At 39.4% G+C, this 18,551-nt stretch overlaps 1 protein-coding gene across 2 annotated transcripts in view; it reads left to right on the top strand.

Moving 5' to 3' along the window:
- LOC139473798 (M-phase phosphoprotein 8-like) overlaps nt 1–18,551 on the top strand; it is a 112,467-nt gene that overhangs the window by 53,717 nt on the left and 40,199 nt on the right. For both annotated transcript variants that reach the window (XM_071256558.1, XM_071256559.1), the window contains exons 7-10: nt 6,007–6,138; nt 11,766–11,863; nt 16,044–16,130; nt 16,244–16,398. In XM_071256558.1, the coding sequence (XP_071112659.1) occupies nt 6,007–6,138; nt 11,766–11,863; nt 16,044–16,130; nt 16,244–16,398 (472 nt within the window). The remainder of the gene's footprint in view (nt 1–6,006; nt 6,139–11,765; nt 11,864–16,043; nt 16,131–16,243; nt 16,399–18,551) is intronic.

Genomic DNA, 18,551 nt, shown 5'->3' with positions numbered 1-18,551 from the left:
TTGAGATGCTTGGAGGTTTTGTCAGAATTTGACTACTGCCACCAAACTTTGTTTTCAAACCAAGTTGTCCTGGGACAGCTCAGGGATATCATGCATCATTTCCAGTATAATTCCTACAAATACAAAACCTCTATTACACACGATTGCCAAGAATCCTATATTTAGGTTGTTATCACACTATAGAAATATTTCTAGATTTTCAACAAAAGTTCTCTTCACTGTCAGCTGTCCATAATAAGTTGTGCAAGTAATAGTATCTTGCTTCCCAAGCCTCATGTGCATATGTGAGGTGGGAAGCCAACACTTCTTTCTTGTGTGTGCTAGTGTCAATATCTAAAATAATTGAGTTGTCATATTTCATTTTTTGTAGTTTTGACACTATATTCAACTGTATCTTCAGTTAACATATTCTAGTAAGACTAGATAGTTATTATCCTGCCATACAACTGAAGAAGATTATTATGAATTTACATATAACCTATTAAACCTATTAAAGTAGGTAGGTTTTTGGTTAAGATCTCTAAAAGTGTGGGTTCATTTTCACAAGAGGCCACAGGTGTGTGAGGAGAGCAAGTGTCTGTGTAGAATACATTTCCACAAGTTTGGACAGCTAGGGTATCGTACCATGGCCATGGTAGGCCAGTAGCCGTAGGTCCAACTGAAGAAAGCCTTCACGCTGTTGATGTAGAGCATGCTACATATTGGAGCTGTGCATGCCCGCTGGAGTTTAGAAGACTGGACTCAGAGCTGTTGTCCACCACGGACTCCACAGATATCACGCACGTTCAGCTATACAGGCTCGTTTGAGGTAAGAAACTGGAGCATGGAACAGTTTCCCACCACCTACATAACGACCATCACGGGCACTGCTCAAAGAATAAAGAAGCATCCCCAAGCATCCTGTTAGTGCTACAATCAACATCATGACCAGAATGATGATCACGACAGCCAGAGAACTAGTCAGGCACCGGGACAGTGTACCATATGGCAGTGCTCACCGGACTGCACGCTTACATCGAGAGAAGTTGTTTTTTTCACCCTGAGCTGTACTCTGATGGAACCAGATCATCACATTCCACATTGGATCCACCCAGACGGGGCACGACTACCTACCCAGGCACGGCTAGGACGCAGATCAGAGAGCTGAAGAGAACTAAGATGACTCATCTCAACAGGACTTATCTGATTCTTCTCAAACAACTCACTATGAACTGGAACACAGCATTTTTCGAGGTTAATAGTAGAAATTTAGCATCACATATGGGGTCTCAAGCTGAATGCAGGGCTACTTATGCCACAGAAGTTGGAACAGGCAGGTGGCTATGAGCCTTTTTAAATCTCAACACATAACATTTCACTCTACCACGGTCAACCAGGTTTGTAACGCCATCAAGAATTTTAGAGAGATGAAAAGTTAGTACTTCTCTTTTTGAAACGCTGGACGTACCGAACTCTTGATTTTCCTCTACCGGACCCTCCCTGCACGGAAGAAAACATCTGCTGACTAGTCAAGTCTCCTATCCGAAGTTGTTGCTGATGTCTGAAGTCAAGGTTTTTGGTTTTGAGCAACCGACACATTACAAATGTTGGATCTTAACTGACTGGTTTGTGTTGGTTATGCATTATGTCATCTCACCACTAGAGGAATATTTTGCAGGGATTCCGGGAGAGATGCTGACTACCATCCTTACTGACCAGCTCAGTCTGACACACAGTCTTCCAGAGAGCAGAGTTACTCACCACCCAGATGTGGTTCTGTAACAAATTCATTTGGTCAGAGAGACAATATTTTCCTGCCCAAGCCCGTACTAAGGCAGTATTGGAACTAACCAGGAGGGGTGTTATTGCCCAATCTGTCACAGCGCCTCATTTATTCATTTTAAGGGCAAACTCAACACTCTTAATCCAGTGACAAGTAAATTGTTTATGTTCTTATGAAATGAAGCTGTATACTGCAAGAATATTCCGACTAATGATTACCATGCTTTCAAGTCATATAGTGTTATTATATCCACTAATCAGTGATACAAGACTGCTGATTGGTTGTTATGCCAAAACAAGATATGCACTTGTTCATAGATCTGAAGTTTTCTCAACAACTCCAAATGGAATAAGTACAAAAAAAATTGCACTGTTTCTAGTGGCTCTTCACTTCTATTACAGCTCCATTCATCAGATTTGATCACACCCATCTAGTTTATTTTTGTTTTATGCAAAAACACAACTTTCCTGATCCAACTACTATCTCATCTTGGTTCATGGTATATCCGGCCAAATCAGAGATCAAGCAAGTACAAGACAATCCTTATGTCAGGGCCAGATTCCAGTTTCACAGCTCATTTGGTGGACCTTCCAGGAAACAGACGGGCATTCCACTTGTATTTCCAGCATAGATAACAACAATTGAGAAGTATCGTGACAGTGAAGTGAATTCATTTGCGGTAAAAATTGAATACTTTTTTTACCTCACACATCAATAATGAATAGTGTCATGTCATTCATCAAATATTTGTGAATGAAACCTTAACATAGTGATAGTTAGCCCAATGATATACTCCTTGGTTAATCCCATGTGATTGTTTATGGGGTTTCAGCATACTGTAAACATAATATTGCTAGCTGGATTTGTGTTGAGATAACTGGATAATCAAACCACTGGTCTTCACATTCTGATGCAGTTTCTGTAAATGATCCACACGTCAGACCAGGTCTGACAATGATGCTGTCCATTTCTCTTTCAACCACTATTTCCTGTTGCCAGTAACCATCTTAAACAAATCGAACATGCTTACAAAATTCCAACCATTGCTTGGCACCGATTGCAGACGATGGTTCTCCACATGCAGCTCGAATCAATGTTTTTGTGAACTGCAAATTTTGTTTGTCAACAAATCCTTCACATTAGCCTAAATCAAGTCAATTGGGTTAGAAACTGCATGGTAAGACACAGAACAGCATGTTAGGAAGCATCATATAGTTTCTTGCACAATTTTTTATGGATGGTTGTCAGTGAAGATGACTTCTGTTGAAAGTCTGAAGATTTCTATAGTGTGATGACAGCCAAAATACAGGATTTCTGGCTATGATATAATAGAGGTAGTATTCTTAGAAGTATTAACAATGATAACTATTGTTTTGTTATCTCGTTTATGTATTTTAATCAGTCGTTCAACCAAACTTGGTACTTGGCCTTAGGATAGAATTGTGATCTGAAAAGGTTGTGAGTGACTTAAATATAAGGTCAAGATCACAGTGAAGGTCATGTGTACAGAATGTTTGACATTTCAACTATTGTACAGGTCTTGTACATGTAATGACAATCATAGGATTTGAATACAAATGCATGGCAAGTGATGACCATCTTATGATCATGATGATAACAGTTGTAGGTCAGTTATCAAGTGTCCTGCAAAGAGAGGCATTGACGAAGATCCTTTTGAATAGCTGCTGCATTGCTTTATAAAACAGTTCTGACCGAAAATATAGGATGTAAGTGTTAGTCCCCATGTTTCCAACAAGAAATAATCAATGTGTTTTGCTAAGAATGAGTGACAAAGTATTTTAACATAAGTGCATGTAACTTTGTTTAAGGTAGTAAGTAATAGGTTTGGGACTTTCTCTTTTAAAGTTTGTAATGCATTGAGCATTGGTTTCTTATTTATATTTCTCAAAAAACAACAGTATATTTAGACCTGAAAACCCGTAAAGAACTGGTTTAGAATAGGTCTTCAGCAACTGAGGCGAATATGATTGTCGTAAGAGACGACTAACAGGATCAAGTGGTCAGGCTCATGACTTGGTTGATACAAGTCATCACACACAAATTGTGTGGATCGATGCTCATGAAATCAGTCACTGGATTGTCTGGTCCAGACTCTATTATTTACAAACCACCATCATACAGATGGAATAAAACAAACAAACCAACAAAATTAGACTGGATATACATTAGGGTTTTTCATTATGTAAGCCCACGGCAAGACATCCTTCTCTGGGTCAGGTTGTAGTAGGGGGCGGTCGGGTAGCCTAGTGGTTAAAGCATTTGCTCGTCACGCTGAAGACCCGGGTTCAATTCCCGACATGGGTACAATGTGTGAAGCCCATTTCTGGTGTCCCCCGCCGTGATATTGCTGGAATATTGCTAAAAGCGGCGTAAATACATACTCACTCACTCACTCAGGTTGTAGTAGACATGCCCCCAACCCAGGGGTAATGGAATCACAATGAAAATGTGTGATAATGTGTAATTTTTTCTGGAAATAGAATGAACAGTTTCTGCTTTTGTTCTTACAAGTTCTTGTAAACATTTGCATTTTAGGAATATTTCAAGGTTCCGTAATCTGAGTAAGGTCATAGAACAATAATAGCACAGTTGTGAGGTCAAGTGAGCTTAAGCTTTAGTTTGTCTTTTGATCAGATATAGCATTTGTCATAAAAGTATGGAGTACAAAGTGATGAGTAATATGTACAAGATGCAAATGTTAACGTGACAATAAGTTCATGTGATGATCATCATTACAATAGTTACCGTATATCGCTGTGTATAAAGCGACCCCACGTATAAGATGACCCCCATGTACCTGCCTTCAAAATCTACCCAAAATCCTATACACCGTCTATAAAGCGAAACAACTGGAGAACTCTGACTCCGTGTAGAAGATGACCCTTCTTAAACTCCCTCATTCTAGGTACTAAAAACTCACCTTATACACAGCGATATACAGTATTGGATATATAACAATTACTTTAAGTCCATCATCTTTCTCTGTTATGGTTTTCTCCATTAAACTCCACTTTTTAGTGAAAGTAAGTATTATTGTCTTTTAATATATTGCTATATGATTTAAACCAAGGTTTTATTCCTGAAATATTTGTTGTGGTTTTTTTTGCTAATAATAAATATATATTAATAAAAGGTCCGAAAATAGCATCTATAAAATCCTTAAATTCATCCAAGAAATTCTAAATTTATACATGAGCAATAATAATTTTTTTATCTCTCCTTACATTAAAATACTACATTCTGATTGGTTCATGAGCAGGTAATTATTTATGTAGCCCGCTCATGTTGCCCACTCATGTATTTCTTGGAGAAATCAATCGGAACACACCTTAGGTAACTTGCTTATCATGCACAAGTATTGTTGAGCTGATGTTTATCCAAATGCACTGGGTAAAGTAACTCAGTTTGTTCTCGTTGTCTGCACGCTGTCAAGCAGGCTGAATCAAAGCTTTTTACTCGGTGTAACTTTGGACATATATTCCTCGTCTGTATGAATTAAATAATGAAGATAAATTCGTTGTCAACCGATCCCTGAGGGCAAATGGTGTGATGTACCATGTGTGTGAGCCTATGGCTCAGGGTACATAGGCTTACACACAGGGTCCATCACACCATATACCATGCCAGATCTGTTCAAATTTAAATTTAAATTGTAATAGTTTTGTATCTTTAGTAGATTTTCTATTTTATACATATAAATTCAGGTTGCCAGTTAATTTGATTCTTAAATTCCCCTTTCCATTTTTCTCAAATTTCTGGAAAATTAGACGATCTAATAGAGTTATCATAAAATATCATTAAGCCTTTGCTTGTCATTAAGCCTTTGCTTATCATTAAGCCTTTGCTTATCATTAAGCAAATCATGCCATGGTCGAGAAATGTTTTATTGCCTTGTGTTAAAAGGTTTAGCATTATGCACAAAAGTGTAAGTAGTCAAGTTCACGTATCATAGTATACCAACATCTTTCGTTAACTTTTAACCTTTTTGACATCTCATTTGAAACCCCATGGCATATGAAGCTGACTTTTTGTTCATAGTGTATGTGATCACAGCTATGGTATCTCTAGAAACTGCTTACAGCATCTGGTTATGAATAGCTGAGTAGATGGTAGTAATATTTTTTCAAGAAAACATTCCTTCCATGGTCAAATTTATAGCGATATATGATGGAAGCACTGACTAGCTGTATTGTTCTGTAATAAAACAGTTTGCGTTTTCTCAGATGAGCTGAAGCAAGCTGTGTGGGATGGAGACTATGACCTTGTGAAGAGAGCCTTTGCTGCCCGCAAACTTTATGACATTGAGCAGGCTGATGATACTGGAACTACATTGCTTATGCATGCCATCCTCAGAAGTAAGTCTACATACCCTGCCCTCTAATAACTCAAGTATTGTAACATTTAGTTGTTGTTGCACTTGAGAAAAAATAGGATGTCACCATTCACTGACAGACCCGACTAAAGTGTTCATGTCACCAACAGCACTCCTAGACCCCTGTCTGTTGTATCTACAACTGCGTGGTCGCTGGGGCTGTTTTGTTGTGGTGTGGTTAGTCACACCCACCAAGACCTTAATGAGAAGGTTAATATTTAGTAAGGCTAAAAGAAAATATATTCTTGGTTCTCAGCCACCGCCGCATCATCATAAAGTCTGCCGTACGTTTTGTTTTTATTTCCATTTTCAAAACCAACAAAAATCCTTGAATGTTCCGCTTCTCACACGACCTCAACTGTGAAATGCTACAATACTTAAAAACAATGCGATCCAATATAACGTGCAGTTACTTCCCTTTTCATGCGCACTGCTTTACTGCGCAGCTAATGTGTTATGGTCATGGTGCCAATAGGAGTTTGTGTACTTGCTTTGCTGTTTGCAAATTTGGTCAATGAAAACATTAAATTTGCAATACAACATCACTAGACATGATGATGGTATTCAAATACAAATTTAATGGTATGTGTGTACTGTATGAGGGACAATGCAGATATTATTTGTCTCATAAAATAATCGGGAAATCGATGCTAATTTATATACCCCGGCTATAAAGCGAATTGGAATATAGCACATCACTAGTGCATACAAAATCTCTACATTTGCAATAAAAATGTGTTTGTCTTCTACAGAAAAAAAAAAAATTACATCGTAGCCCTTCAGCGAATTCAGGGAAATGGAACAGATTATATCAATTAAACTTGGTCAATACATATTTGAAATTTGAGATAACCATAAGCGTAGCACTTTGGTTCAGATTGCCGGAAATGTTTTCGAATGGAAGAATTTGACCAATCCCCGTCCATGCGATTGCAAAAACTTAATGTTGACATATAATAGTCAGACTACAACAAGTATGACTTTCAGCGATTCAATGTATGGCATTTATGATATATATATCCATTCTCTATTCACTAAAGTTCGTTTCAAGGCATCAGTAGTGGTAATATGACAGTGGTTGCTGTAAATAACGGTGAGTTGTGCATCTTCCGATCACTTCACGTACAATTTTGCCTAAATGAATTGAAACAATATTGAATGAAATGTTGAATAAAATTATTAAATAGATTACCAACATAAGTCCAGATATATTATGAACTCTTTCGAGAACCAGACAGTGTAATTACATGATTAATTTGAGTATTTCAGTACGGATTTGTTGACATGGTATTTCCGGTCTTCCGTACCCACAGTAATGTCTATGTGTTACACATACCTTGAAAGCCTCCTAAATGTAGTTATGAAAAACTCGCCTTATACACAGCGATATACAGACTTGGATTCTTACTAGTGTGTACACATCAAAAAAAAGAAGAAAAAGGGCCACCCGCCCGCACGATATTTTCAAAAGCTATTGCCTGAGAACCAATTTTATTTATTTTTTCAGCCTAAACTAAATTTTTGAAATTATCCTATCTCTCACTGATTTCTTCTTCTTCTTTCGATCCTGTGTGGAAACATGATTGAACCAAGTTTCCTGCTTTTAAAACAAAGACATTCATTCGAACACACCCAAGCATCTCTATGGTTATAGCCAACAACTGGGTCAGTTACATGCTCCTGTGCATGGTAACCTTCCACCAGCTCACCATGTGCGTCTCTCTGCTGACTCATTCTATTTCTCATCGCCACTGTGTGAGGCCGTGTTTGACAACCAAGAGAATACAATAAATCTTGAAATTAAAAGTACATAAATTAAACTTCACATTTATTTCTCCAAAATGACTAACAACAATAAGACAGCCTCACTGCACACTTTGGATAGCAGAAATACAAACTTGAATATAACCACAAACAACTATTTATCCCACATCACAGTTTATTGAGCAGCATTGGGCGAATTAATATTGAGTCACATTTTTTGCTAGGGGTCAGCGGTCGTGTTAATTTGGAGACGCATTGATTTCAAGATTTACAGTTTATTGTTTGTGTTTGGATTTTTTGCCTGTGGAGACTTCCTTAGCAATGGGCAAAAATACAAACAAAGGCCGCCGTGTCCCAAATGTGAACACACATATTCTACATCGGATCCCTACAGTCTGTTGTGACTGCCGAGGTAAGTGGATGCTGTACTCAAAGGACTCTGGATTCTATGAAGTCATCTAAGAAATCTGTAGCTGCATCAGCACCTTGTTCAGAAGAGCCTATCCTATCGATTACTGACGACACTGTCTCAGCTAGTTTCCATGTGGACGACATCTCCAACCCTGACCTCTCGACCGCTCCTCAGTCTCCACTCCAGGATGATATTCACCGATCCTAAGACTACTCCACTGTCAAGCTCATCGAATGCTCCCATTAACGCTTCCATTGAAACTTTGTTTAAGATCCCGAACATGGATCCAGCACATTCTGCTGAGTGTAGCGTAGCCATCCACAGTTTGTGCCGGTTCAGCATGACCTTCGAGATCTTATCTCCACCCATTCTACTCCCCTTCATGGTCGCTGAAGAGGGGGAATTGGACAGCAGGGATCTTAGTCTTCCAAAGAATGATCTGTCTCCTTTACTGGAACCAAGGACTCTGGAGAATCTTCTCAAGGGTGAGACACTACAGAGAAGTGACTCCCATCCACTACAGCACAACTGGGTACTTCCGCCTCAAGACGTTCTCGTTACAGACATGCCCATTGGTGGAAGACTGGGACTGACAATTGGATCACTCTTGCAAGACCCCTTTGTGACAAAGTTACTACAGCAAAGTTATCGTCTACCTCTGATCTCAACAACTATGTTCCGGATACTACAGAGACAGCCAGCTAGCAACTATTAGCGACACTAGAGGTACATTACTTAAAAAAAATGCGATAGAATGTCTATGCCCACTTCCCTCGACCCCTTGGTTTTATTCGCCTATCTTCCTTGTCCCCAAAATGGACAGTCTGAAGCTGTGGCTCATCTTCAATATGAATATTTCAACAGGATGTATTTGGATGTTCCGTTTCACTTTCGCATGACGTAGATTTTATGGTCAGCTGCGATCTCCAGGATGCTTATCTGCACGTTCCCATCCATTGTGAGCACCGCCATTTCCTTGGTTCATTTTCCAAGGCCACCACTACCAAGATTCCTGTTTGGAATTTCTTCGGCCACGTGGCTGTTTACCAACCTTACCCGGCTCATCATAAAATTCCCACATCTTCGCGGGATCATGTTAGATTCATCTCCCGACAACTGCATTCAAGTTAACACAGACGCTGATATCCTTTGTCAACAGCTCTACTTCACGAATCGTCTTCTGCAGCATCAGGACTGTCTTCAACACTCAGCATGGCATGATGTTCGTCCCATGCGATCGGTGGGTAAAGATTGAACAGTTCCTTGGTCCCCTGACTTCAGCGCAAGCTCCCACTTTACGAGGTCAACTGGATGTGCAACCACTTCAATGCTTTCTCATGCCCTTTATCAGGATTGATGATTGGCAAATGCTGATTGCCCTACCGCTCCATCTCCAAAGGTAGTTCGTTGAATTAAACATTTGCGGTGGGGTCTCTTCAAGAACATTCGTCCCATCTCTTCATCTGTTTTGTCAACTCATCAACAGTGGGTTTGGGAGTATACTTTCGCGATCCACAAGTGGCAGGGCGGTGGTCTGATGAAGATCCTTGCCATCCATATCTGCCTACCATGTCATTCTAGCAGTATCGTTTTGGTCAGAGCTCCTCTCACCAAATGGTCCAGGAAGACAACACTGCGGCTGTGAGTACATCAACAGAATGTCCCTCCTCTTGCTCACTCTCGAGTTCTTCCAGCTCATCAACTTACTCAATATCCCAGTCTGGGCTGGTCATATTGCAAAGGTCACCAAGGTCACACCCTGTCCCTACCCGAAAGACACCGCCAACAGAGTGGTCCAACAGAAGACACCAGTTACCTATCTCTGACTTTGGTCGCACCCTATTGGCCAACACGCATTTGCAGAAGTCCCTTATCGTTAAAACCTACTCCGAGTGGATCGCAAAGACTATCACTGCAGCTCATCATTCATCTACCACACGCATTTACGACCACAAGTGGACAGCATTTGAGAAATGTCGCTCTCGTGACATTTCCTCTCCTACCTTTTCTTCATCCCAACAGATCCCTAAGTACTTACACCAGTTGCAATCAACACGTAAGCTTAAGCTCTTCACTTTGGTCACCCACAGCAGCGATTAACTCTGTTATTGCTACTACTGGTTCAAAGGTCTCCACTGTTGCGGAGCTCCAATTGCTCATCCATACCTACAACTAGAGGACCAATCCTCGCGAATCCGCCCGTGACCTCAAAGCAGCTTGTGTTAGTGAGATACATGCTCTGGATGTCACCAGGGTCTAATTTGAGCGATTCAGAAGCAGAAGAGATTCCTAGGTCTTTGTTGGTATTTTCTTGCAGAGAATCAACTTCCCAGCCAACCTGATCTGTTATTTACAATTCCCCCACTCTCGTTGATCTTGGGATTGGAGTAACTGCACCCTCTCCGCCATCATTGAAGGGTGATTTTGGAAGTCAGACACAGTTTTCGCCTCCCGCTACCTTCACGATATCTCAGTCGGGATGTCAAGTTCGTCCCTTTGATTTTGGTGCAATAACTATCACCGCCCAGCAAATGCAGATAAAGACGTCATTAACTTATTCCGCTCACCTCTGCCATATTTATTTGTGATGAAGGGTTATGGTTTCGAGGGTCCATTTAGGGATGCTGTCTATCGTTTCTCTTCTTGTCTTAGTTGGGTTCATGCATTCGAACGTGTTTATAACCTTGAAGCATTAAAAGAAGCACCGAACAGTTGTTCGTTCTATGAACGTTCGGTACATACTCCAGATCTCATGCTGTTTCAATCGATTAGAGTATCAAGATCATTAGCACTGGTTGATCATGTGATTTTGCTGCTCATAAGTTCATGTCTTTCAGACACTAAATAGTGTTTTTTTTATGAACTATTCAAAATTTATTACACTGTCTAGATCCAGCTTCCTCATATATACCACATGGTTGTAGTCTTTACAGGCTAGGGTATCTGCGGCCCACCATTCAACCCTGGGAATAAATGCATAGTGTGAGATAGGATAAGTTTAAAAATTTGGAAATTTTACTATAAACAGTGTACTTATATACTTATCCTATCTCATCCTATCCTACCCAACCATTCCCACATCTCAGTTCCTCTAGCCTGATAGCTCTGCAAAAGAGAATGAGTAGGTAGAGAGATGCACATGGAAGGTTACCGTGCACAGGCACACACAATTGACCCAGTTGTTGGTCGTTACCATAGAGATGCTTGGGTGTGTTCGGGTGAAGATTTTTGTTTTAGAAGCTTGAAACATGGTTAAAACATGTTTCCACATAGGATCAAAAGAAGAAGAAGAAGAAGAAATCCACAGTGTGAGAGAGGATAAGTACATAAATATACAATTTATACCAAAATTTCCAATTTTGATTAAGCACACCCATGTGGTCATTATATGGCAGTTACTTACCATTTTGCTTTCCTTTACACCCTTTCCCCAGATTTCGATGACATTGCGGAGGTGTTAGTGTGTAGCGGGGCCAAGATTAATGCTCAACAGAAAAATGGAAACACAGCCCTCATGATTGCCTCAGAACAGGTTTGTGCTTCAAATAATACATAATAATACTATCTACTAGTACATAAGAAGCCATGAGTAACAATCAGATCTTTACAGTGAGATGTTTTACTTCAATATGATGCTTCTCTGCATATAGTCCTGAGGTCACCTTCCTAGAAGGTAGCATCAGGTAAATCTGTAGTGAATTTTGACCCCAAGATCTAATAGAAGGTTGCACAGATTCTTTAGTGTGTCAGCTTTCATAAAAACATTCTGCTTCCTTTTTTATCCACCTCAATTCTGGCATTTTAATTGATACAAGTGAAAACAAAAACAAAACACAAATATTCCTATAATGGTACTCCCCCTTGCAGTTTGATAACACAGAGCTCTGAAACAATGGAATATATGAGATATCCACATCAATACTGCTATACTGTGGCACTGCCATACTTTCTACTTTTGGAATTACTGGTTTTAGTTCATTTTTGAGATACGGAAATCCAATATGCTGGATGGAATGTTTCGCTCACTCCTACAGAGAATCTGGAAGCGTATTTGTAACGACAGTCCTGTAATGTTTGAGAACACTTACTTAATGACATACGCCAAGTTGGCAGGCCTTTTTAATTGCCCATAAGCTTCACAATTGACCACTTCACACTACAGCCACGCCCCCAGGTCTTGCATGAAGCTGTGACTTGACATCGCCCTCTGCCTTTGCCTTGGAAGTGAGAGCTTCTAGACTGATTTTGAATTTTGGGCTGTCATTACAACAGGTTTACCCTTCTAGTACTTGAGGAAAACTGGTGAATCCAGACAGCAGTCATTGTTCATTGTTTTAACACTGTACAACCACTACTCCAAACAGCCAGTGCAACAGACAATACAGAACATCACCAAGAAACCTCAGAAATCTCCCCGTCAACAATTGCAACTAATTGTAATAAAAAAGTTCTTCATCCATATATCTTATCCTTACTAAGTGAAGGATAGCTCTAACTGGACAAAAGGGATGAGGGTGAGTAGATGATAGTCTCACTTCATACATTCTCTCCTTGAACTGAATAGTTTTGGACAAGTTCACTTTCACTCCAAATGAGTGGTCTGAGTATAACACGAAACTATCTCTTGAAAACTGCTTCGTGGTGGACTAACATTTTTCTGACTCCGGGAAAATTCATGTACATGCTGATTCAAGCACTCCTGTGAGTTGTAGCAACATGACAGGTGTCTTTCTGTGTACAACACATTCCCTAGTTCTTGACATTTCCCTGAGAGGAGACTTGAACTATCCATACTTCAACATGCAATATGCACACAGTATTCAAATAATGTTTGAGTGAAGAGGCTTGAATCGTCTTGGTAGGAAGGCGGCATAGAGCACAACATGCCACACAGTGAATGTAACAGGAGCCTTCCCTATTAACTCCCACAACTTCAGATGTGCACTCAAATGAGACTTGTATGTTCTTATAGTATTCTAAGAGAAAGTTGATGCATGATATTCAGAGATTTCCTGGGTGAGCTCTTTTGCCTGTTTCCTTTGCCACCTGCAATACAAAAACAGCCTTGACTGCAGGGATATTGAATTTACAAAATCTATAAGAGCAGCATGGGGACTGACAATGAAACCGGTTACTGACTCATGTGCATAATTATTTATGATTCTTGGGATCATGGAGTCGTGAAATAGTGTCTGGAATGATGTTTTGCTTTTGTAATGAAGTTCCAATGCGACATAACCAAAACAAGCCACAGAGTGCTTCATTAAACAGCTTGTTTTCACATCACACTTTGTTAATCACAGATTTTGCTGCAACAATGTCAAATGGGTTTATCATTCCATCCACTGCCAGAACAACTACCATCATTTCCTTATAGTTAATATGCATTGTATCAGCTGCTGGCCAATTGGCTCGCCATGCTGAATAGTGCCACGCCCCACTTGTAAATGCCCCAGCTGCAGCTGTGCAAGCATCCACGTGAACTGGAACTGTTTCCATTCCATCATAATACACTGATCATTAAGTAAGGCAGGATAAGGTAGCCACCATGCTAAATCTCTGTTGCAATGATTAACTTTTCCACCCCTGAATGCTTTATCAGACACATAAAGAAGTATGCTAAAATATAAACCAGACAATCTAGGCCTAGGGGAGGTAACCAGGGGAGGCATTGAACTTATTTTCACTATATAAAAACACCTTAATTCTCAGTATCAGTAAGCACAGCCTTCACATAAGTATATCAGATTTCTGTGTTGAATATAATTAAGGACTGTTTTCATTTTTGGTGCATTCATCAAAGGATAACAGTCACAAATTGTATAAAATCTTGTGGTTTAGTGGAGCGATTATATATACCAAAGCTCACTTGCAGTACCTTTGCTAGACATTAGTATCCATACAGACATCATTGAGAGGAGCGGCCTGTGCTAACCATCAACAGTATGCGCATCAAGAAGATCTAAAAATTGTGGTGTGGTGACTGGAACTGCTTTGAACTGTTTGTTAAATGGATTTATTGATAATTCATAACAGGGCCCTCCTAATGTTTCACAGTCCGATTCATGGGAGTTCCAGACACTATTTTAGACATGTTTTAAAATGTTGCAAGTTGAGGCACTGATGTGGCGAGGTAGCATGAAATCCCTTCCGAGAAAGTACTTCCCAGATATTAAGTCTTTTCTGCAGCCAATCAGAAAATAGGACAACACACCAATTTTGTAATTATTTGGGGAAATCCGAATGTGAAAAAAGCATGCCATGCTATCGTGTGGCTACTTTATACATTCTGTCATTTGTGAGTGCCATTGCTTCCAAACCCAAAAGTGTACTCTGTTCCATGGCAGTTTTCTTTGGCAGAGATAGAAATTCTGAATGAGAGACAGTGTTTTAGAAAAAATGACATCTGACTGACTCAAGAACTTAGGCATCCTTCATTTTGGTCATGTGGTCAAGGTTTGCTCAGTGTTCACCTGAGACATCCTTCTGTAGAGGTGTCCGCAGATGTTCACATAGAGATAGAGGTATCATATTGTTGTAAAAGATCTGATTTTTAATAAGATTAACTTCTTGTATGTAATACTATAAATCTTGTTGTTTGTCATTGTTCCAAAATGAATTATATCTTTCAATCATGGTATGTCCACAACAACTTGTCTAGATGACAGGTGGTACAGCTACAGCAACCCAACTACTATCGTATCCATTGAATAGTGTGTAATGAAATACAACCTGTGTGCTGCTTTCACCAATATTACAGGCATATTGCAGCAGCCTGTAAATAATCCTGCCTGGACTAGACAATCTAGCCATTGATATCATGAACAACCATCCAGTCAAACGGGTTCTGTTGACACACCATCAATCAATTCATCGAGCCAGATCACTTTTTTCAGTCACCTCTTATGACCAGCATTAGTTGCTGGTGACCAATTCTAACCTGGAATCACAACAGAGCCAGAAATGCTTGAAAAGAATATGCTAGCTTGGATCATTATTGAAATGCGAAAGCCTGAAACTGAACAGTAAACGATTATCTTTGAAATCAAATGTTGGAAATTCAAGGATAGTATGACAAAGTTCATTTTAGAAAATAACTTGCCTATTTCACTGGAAGGGTCATCTTTATCGGAAAACGTTCCCAGATTACCAATTTGCTTCTCATTATGGATGTGTAACAAAATATACTCACTGACAAAAGAAACGTGAATACTCATATTCAAGAGATATGAGATTGGTTCGATGCACAAACGAACATACTGGTGTCTTATGTGAACCGACGCTCATGAAATATCACGTGACATCATAGACCCATGACTCGAGATGCACCATTTGTCTTGTGCAGGATTAGCGTGTAAAGTTTGGAAATCAGGTGCAGCATACCATGATGAGAATAAAGACACTCTGTTGTAACTCTTGACTGATTGTTAGTGTTGTCATAAAGTGGTACACACTGGAAACATCTCTTCTTGACGTACATACTTCTCCATATGTTTCTATGGTTAGCGTTTCTTTTTGCTGTGAGTATACATGGGAAATGTAACTGTTGATGTGAATGGCGTTCAAAAAGGCTTTGCTAGTTGCATCTGTCAAGAGTTGGCATTTCAGTATCATTAGGAACTATTCATGGTCTATGGTCAAAGGTCACCTTAAACTTTCAAGTAGATGTGCCTCATTGCTCATGTTGATGAGGAACATGTTGCTTGTTATAGGCTCACATCTGTACAGTGGCCTTGCTCCTGGAGATGGGGGCCAAGGTGAACCTCCAACAAGCAGCTGGGGAAACAGCACTCATGAAGGTAACCAAACAGTTCAAACCTTATCTGTACAGTACCATTAAACAGCAACAGTGTCATGTTGACCTTGCAATGAATCTTTGTGTGTATTTGTACAGATTTGCTTTGTTCAATAGGCTGTGAAACGTGGTCACAAGCAGATTGTCCGCTACCTTCTGGAAAGTGGTGCTAACTTCTCCTACCAGACTTACAGTGGTTGTAGTGCTCTCACCTACGCCAAACTTCACAGACTGGGAGATGTGGAGGATATCATTGTAGATCACATAGCAAGGTGAGTTGCTGGCATGTTTCTTGGGAAGTTCCTGGGCACACCATGTTTGTCTCATCATGGTTCCATCAAAATCCAAGGCATAAACTATGCAGCGTTAGAAATTGGCACTAGTGCCATAGTCCTTGCCAAACTGCCCAATAGTTTGGTATCATAAGGACTAGTAGACATTTGCTATTTTAAAGGGGTTTGCTATATGTTAACATTATAAGGACTAAAACGGTTAGTTGCTACCACTGCTATGGGGTCTGCAGTACCTAGTATACCCTAGACCAAGGTTCTGTGGAACAAGGTTGCAGGAACAGATAGAAGTCTGCCTCAGAATCTGTTTACAATCTGTCCCCTTTATTTACGATGTTGTATATAAGTTGGTCGATGTCATATCACAAATCTTTAATAAAACTCATAATCCAAATTTTTCAATTTATGTTTTATATAAAGTGTAGGTTCGAACTTTGAAAAAGTGTCAAAATGTAAACGCCATTGATGAATGCACACTGTTCAGCCAGGCTTTTTCGGGAGGATTGATTAGATAGTCTACATTATCAGATGATAGTTAATGTTTGAAAGAAATTTTATTCTAATTCTGTTTACAAAACTATCAGACACCTTAGATACATTTGATAAGGATTGAAAGTAAATATGATTGTCCAGTTAAATTTTGTTTGATATAATAATTACTTTTCCCGCAAACATACTTCTCCTGCTTGTCGAATGACCTTTCTTCTGTAAAATGAATATCTCAGGAAATGCAAAATACGGCATTTTCAATAGAGACAGGTCAGGTCAACTGATGCGAACTGAAAAGCTTCCAAATGTTGTTCAAAGAGTTGGTATGATCTTTTGAACTTAAATACTGTGTTCCCTCGTTATTGCGCCCTTCAATATAGCGCTTACTCGGTTATAGCGCGCGGTAAAGCATAGCTCCCGAAATATACAACATTTTCCATAAACACAAGTTTTCTAATGACGCGATGTTTTCCCCCATCTCAGAAAATATCACCTGATCACCGCGATCACGTAACACCGGAAATCCCAGTCAACAAATCGCACAACTCCACGTTATTTACAGCAACCACGGTCAGATTACCGCTATTGACACCTTGAAACGAACTTTAGTTGCAAGAGAATGGATACACATATCATAAATGCCGTACCATGACTCGCTAAAAGTCATATTTGAGGCAGTTTGACTATTAAATGTCAACATAATGTTTTCGCAATCGAAATACATATAGCGCCGGAAGTCCCTACGGTGACTGGTGAAAATCGTTCCATGCGTCAAAAAATATCCTGCATACAATCTGTACCAAAGTGCTACGCTTGTGGTTCTTATAATTTCAAGTATATATGGTGGAAGCTGCAACTAAAATAACACGATATTGAAATATATTATTCGTGATAGAATAATAATTTCAGATACAATTTCTTCCGACCATTGCATCAGATATTTTTAAAGTGGTATCATGTTTTGGTACGTTTTAACAAAATCACTGGTAGATTGGGAGGAAACGTTAGCACAACTGATTTCCGGCTTAGTTTACAAGAAAATACACACGGTAATCTTAGTCTCTGCATATAAAACAATGGCTTTGAGATCAGGAAATACATTTTAAATGGTAAATCATCATGTCTAGCCATTGATATCATAAACAACCATCCAGTCAAACGGGTTCTGTTGACACACCATCAATCAATTCATCGAACCGGATCACTTCTTTCAGTCACCTCTTATGACCAGCATTAGTTGCTGGTGACCAATTCTAACCTGGAATCACAACAGAGCCAGAAATGCTTGAAAAGAATATGCTAGCTTGGATCATTATTGAAATGCGAAAGCCTGAAACTGAACAGTAAACGATTGTCTTTGAAATCAAATGTTGGAAATTCAAGGATAGTATGACAAAGTTCATTTTAGAAAATAACTTGCCTATTTCACTGGAAGGGTCATCTTTATCGGAAAACGTTCCCAGATTACCAATTTGCTTCTCATCATCATGTCTAGTGATGTTTTATATCAAATTTCATACTTTTATTGACCAAGTTTGTTATAGATCTACCTGCTTATTCACCTGAAGGGATACAATGTGTTTTTTTTTTTGAAAGCGCATGTTAATACTCGATCAATTCTTTTTTTACACTATGAATCATAAATT

This window comes from Haliotis cracherodii, unplaced genomic scaffold (assembly GCF_022045235.1).
Source record: "Haliotis cracherodii isolate W230 unplaced genomic scaffold, xgHalCrac1.p SCAF_3, whole genome shotgun sequence".
Lineage (NCBI taxonomy): Eukaryota > Metazoa > Mollusca > Gastropoda > Lepetellida > Haliotidae > Haliotis > Haliotis cracherodii.
Note: the sequence above shows the minus strand (reverse complement) of the source record. Positions and strands in the feature narration are given on the sequence as shown.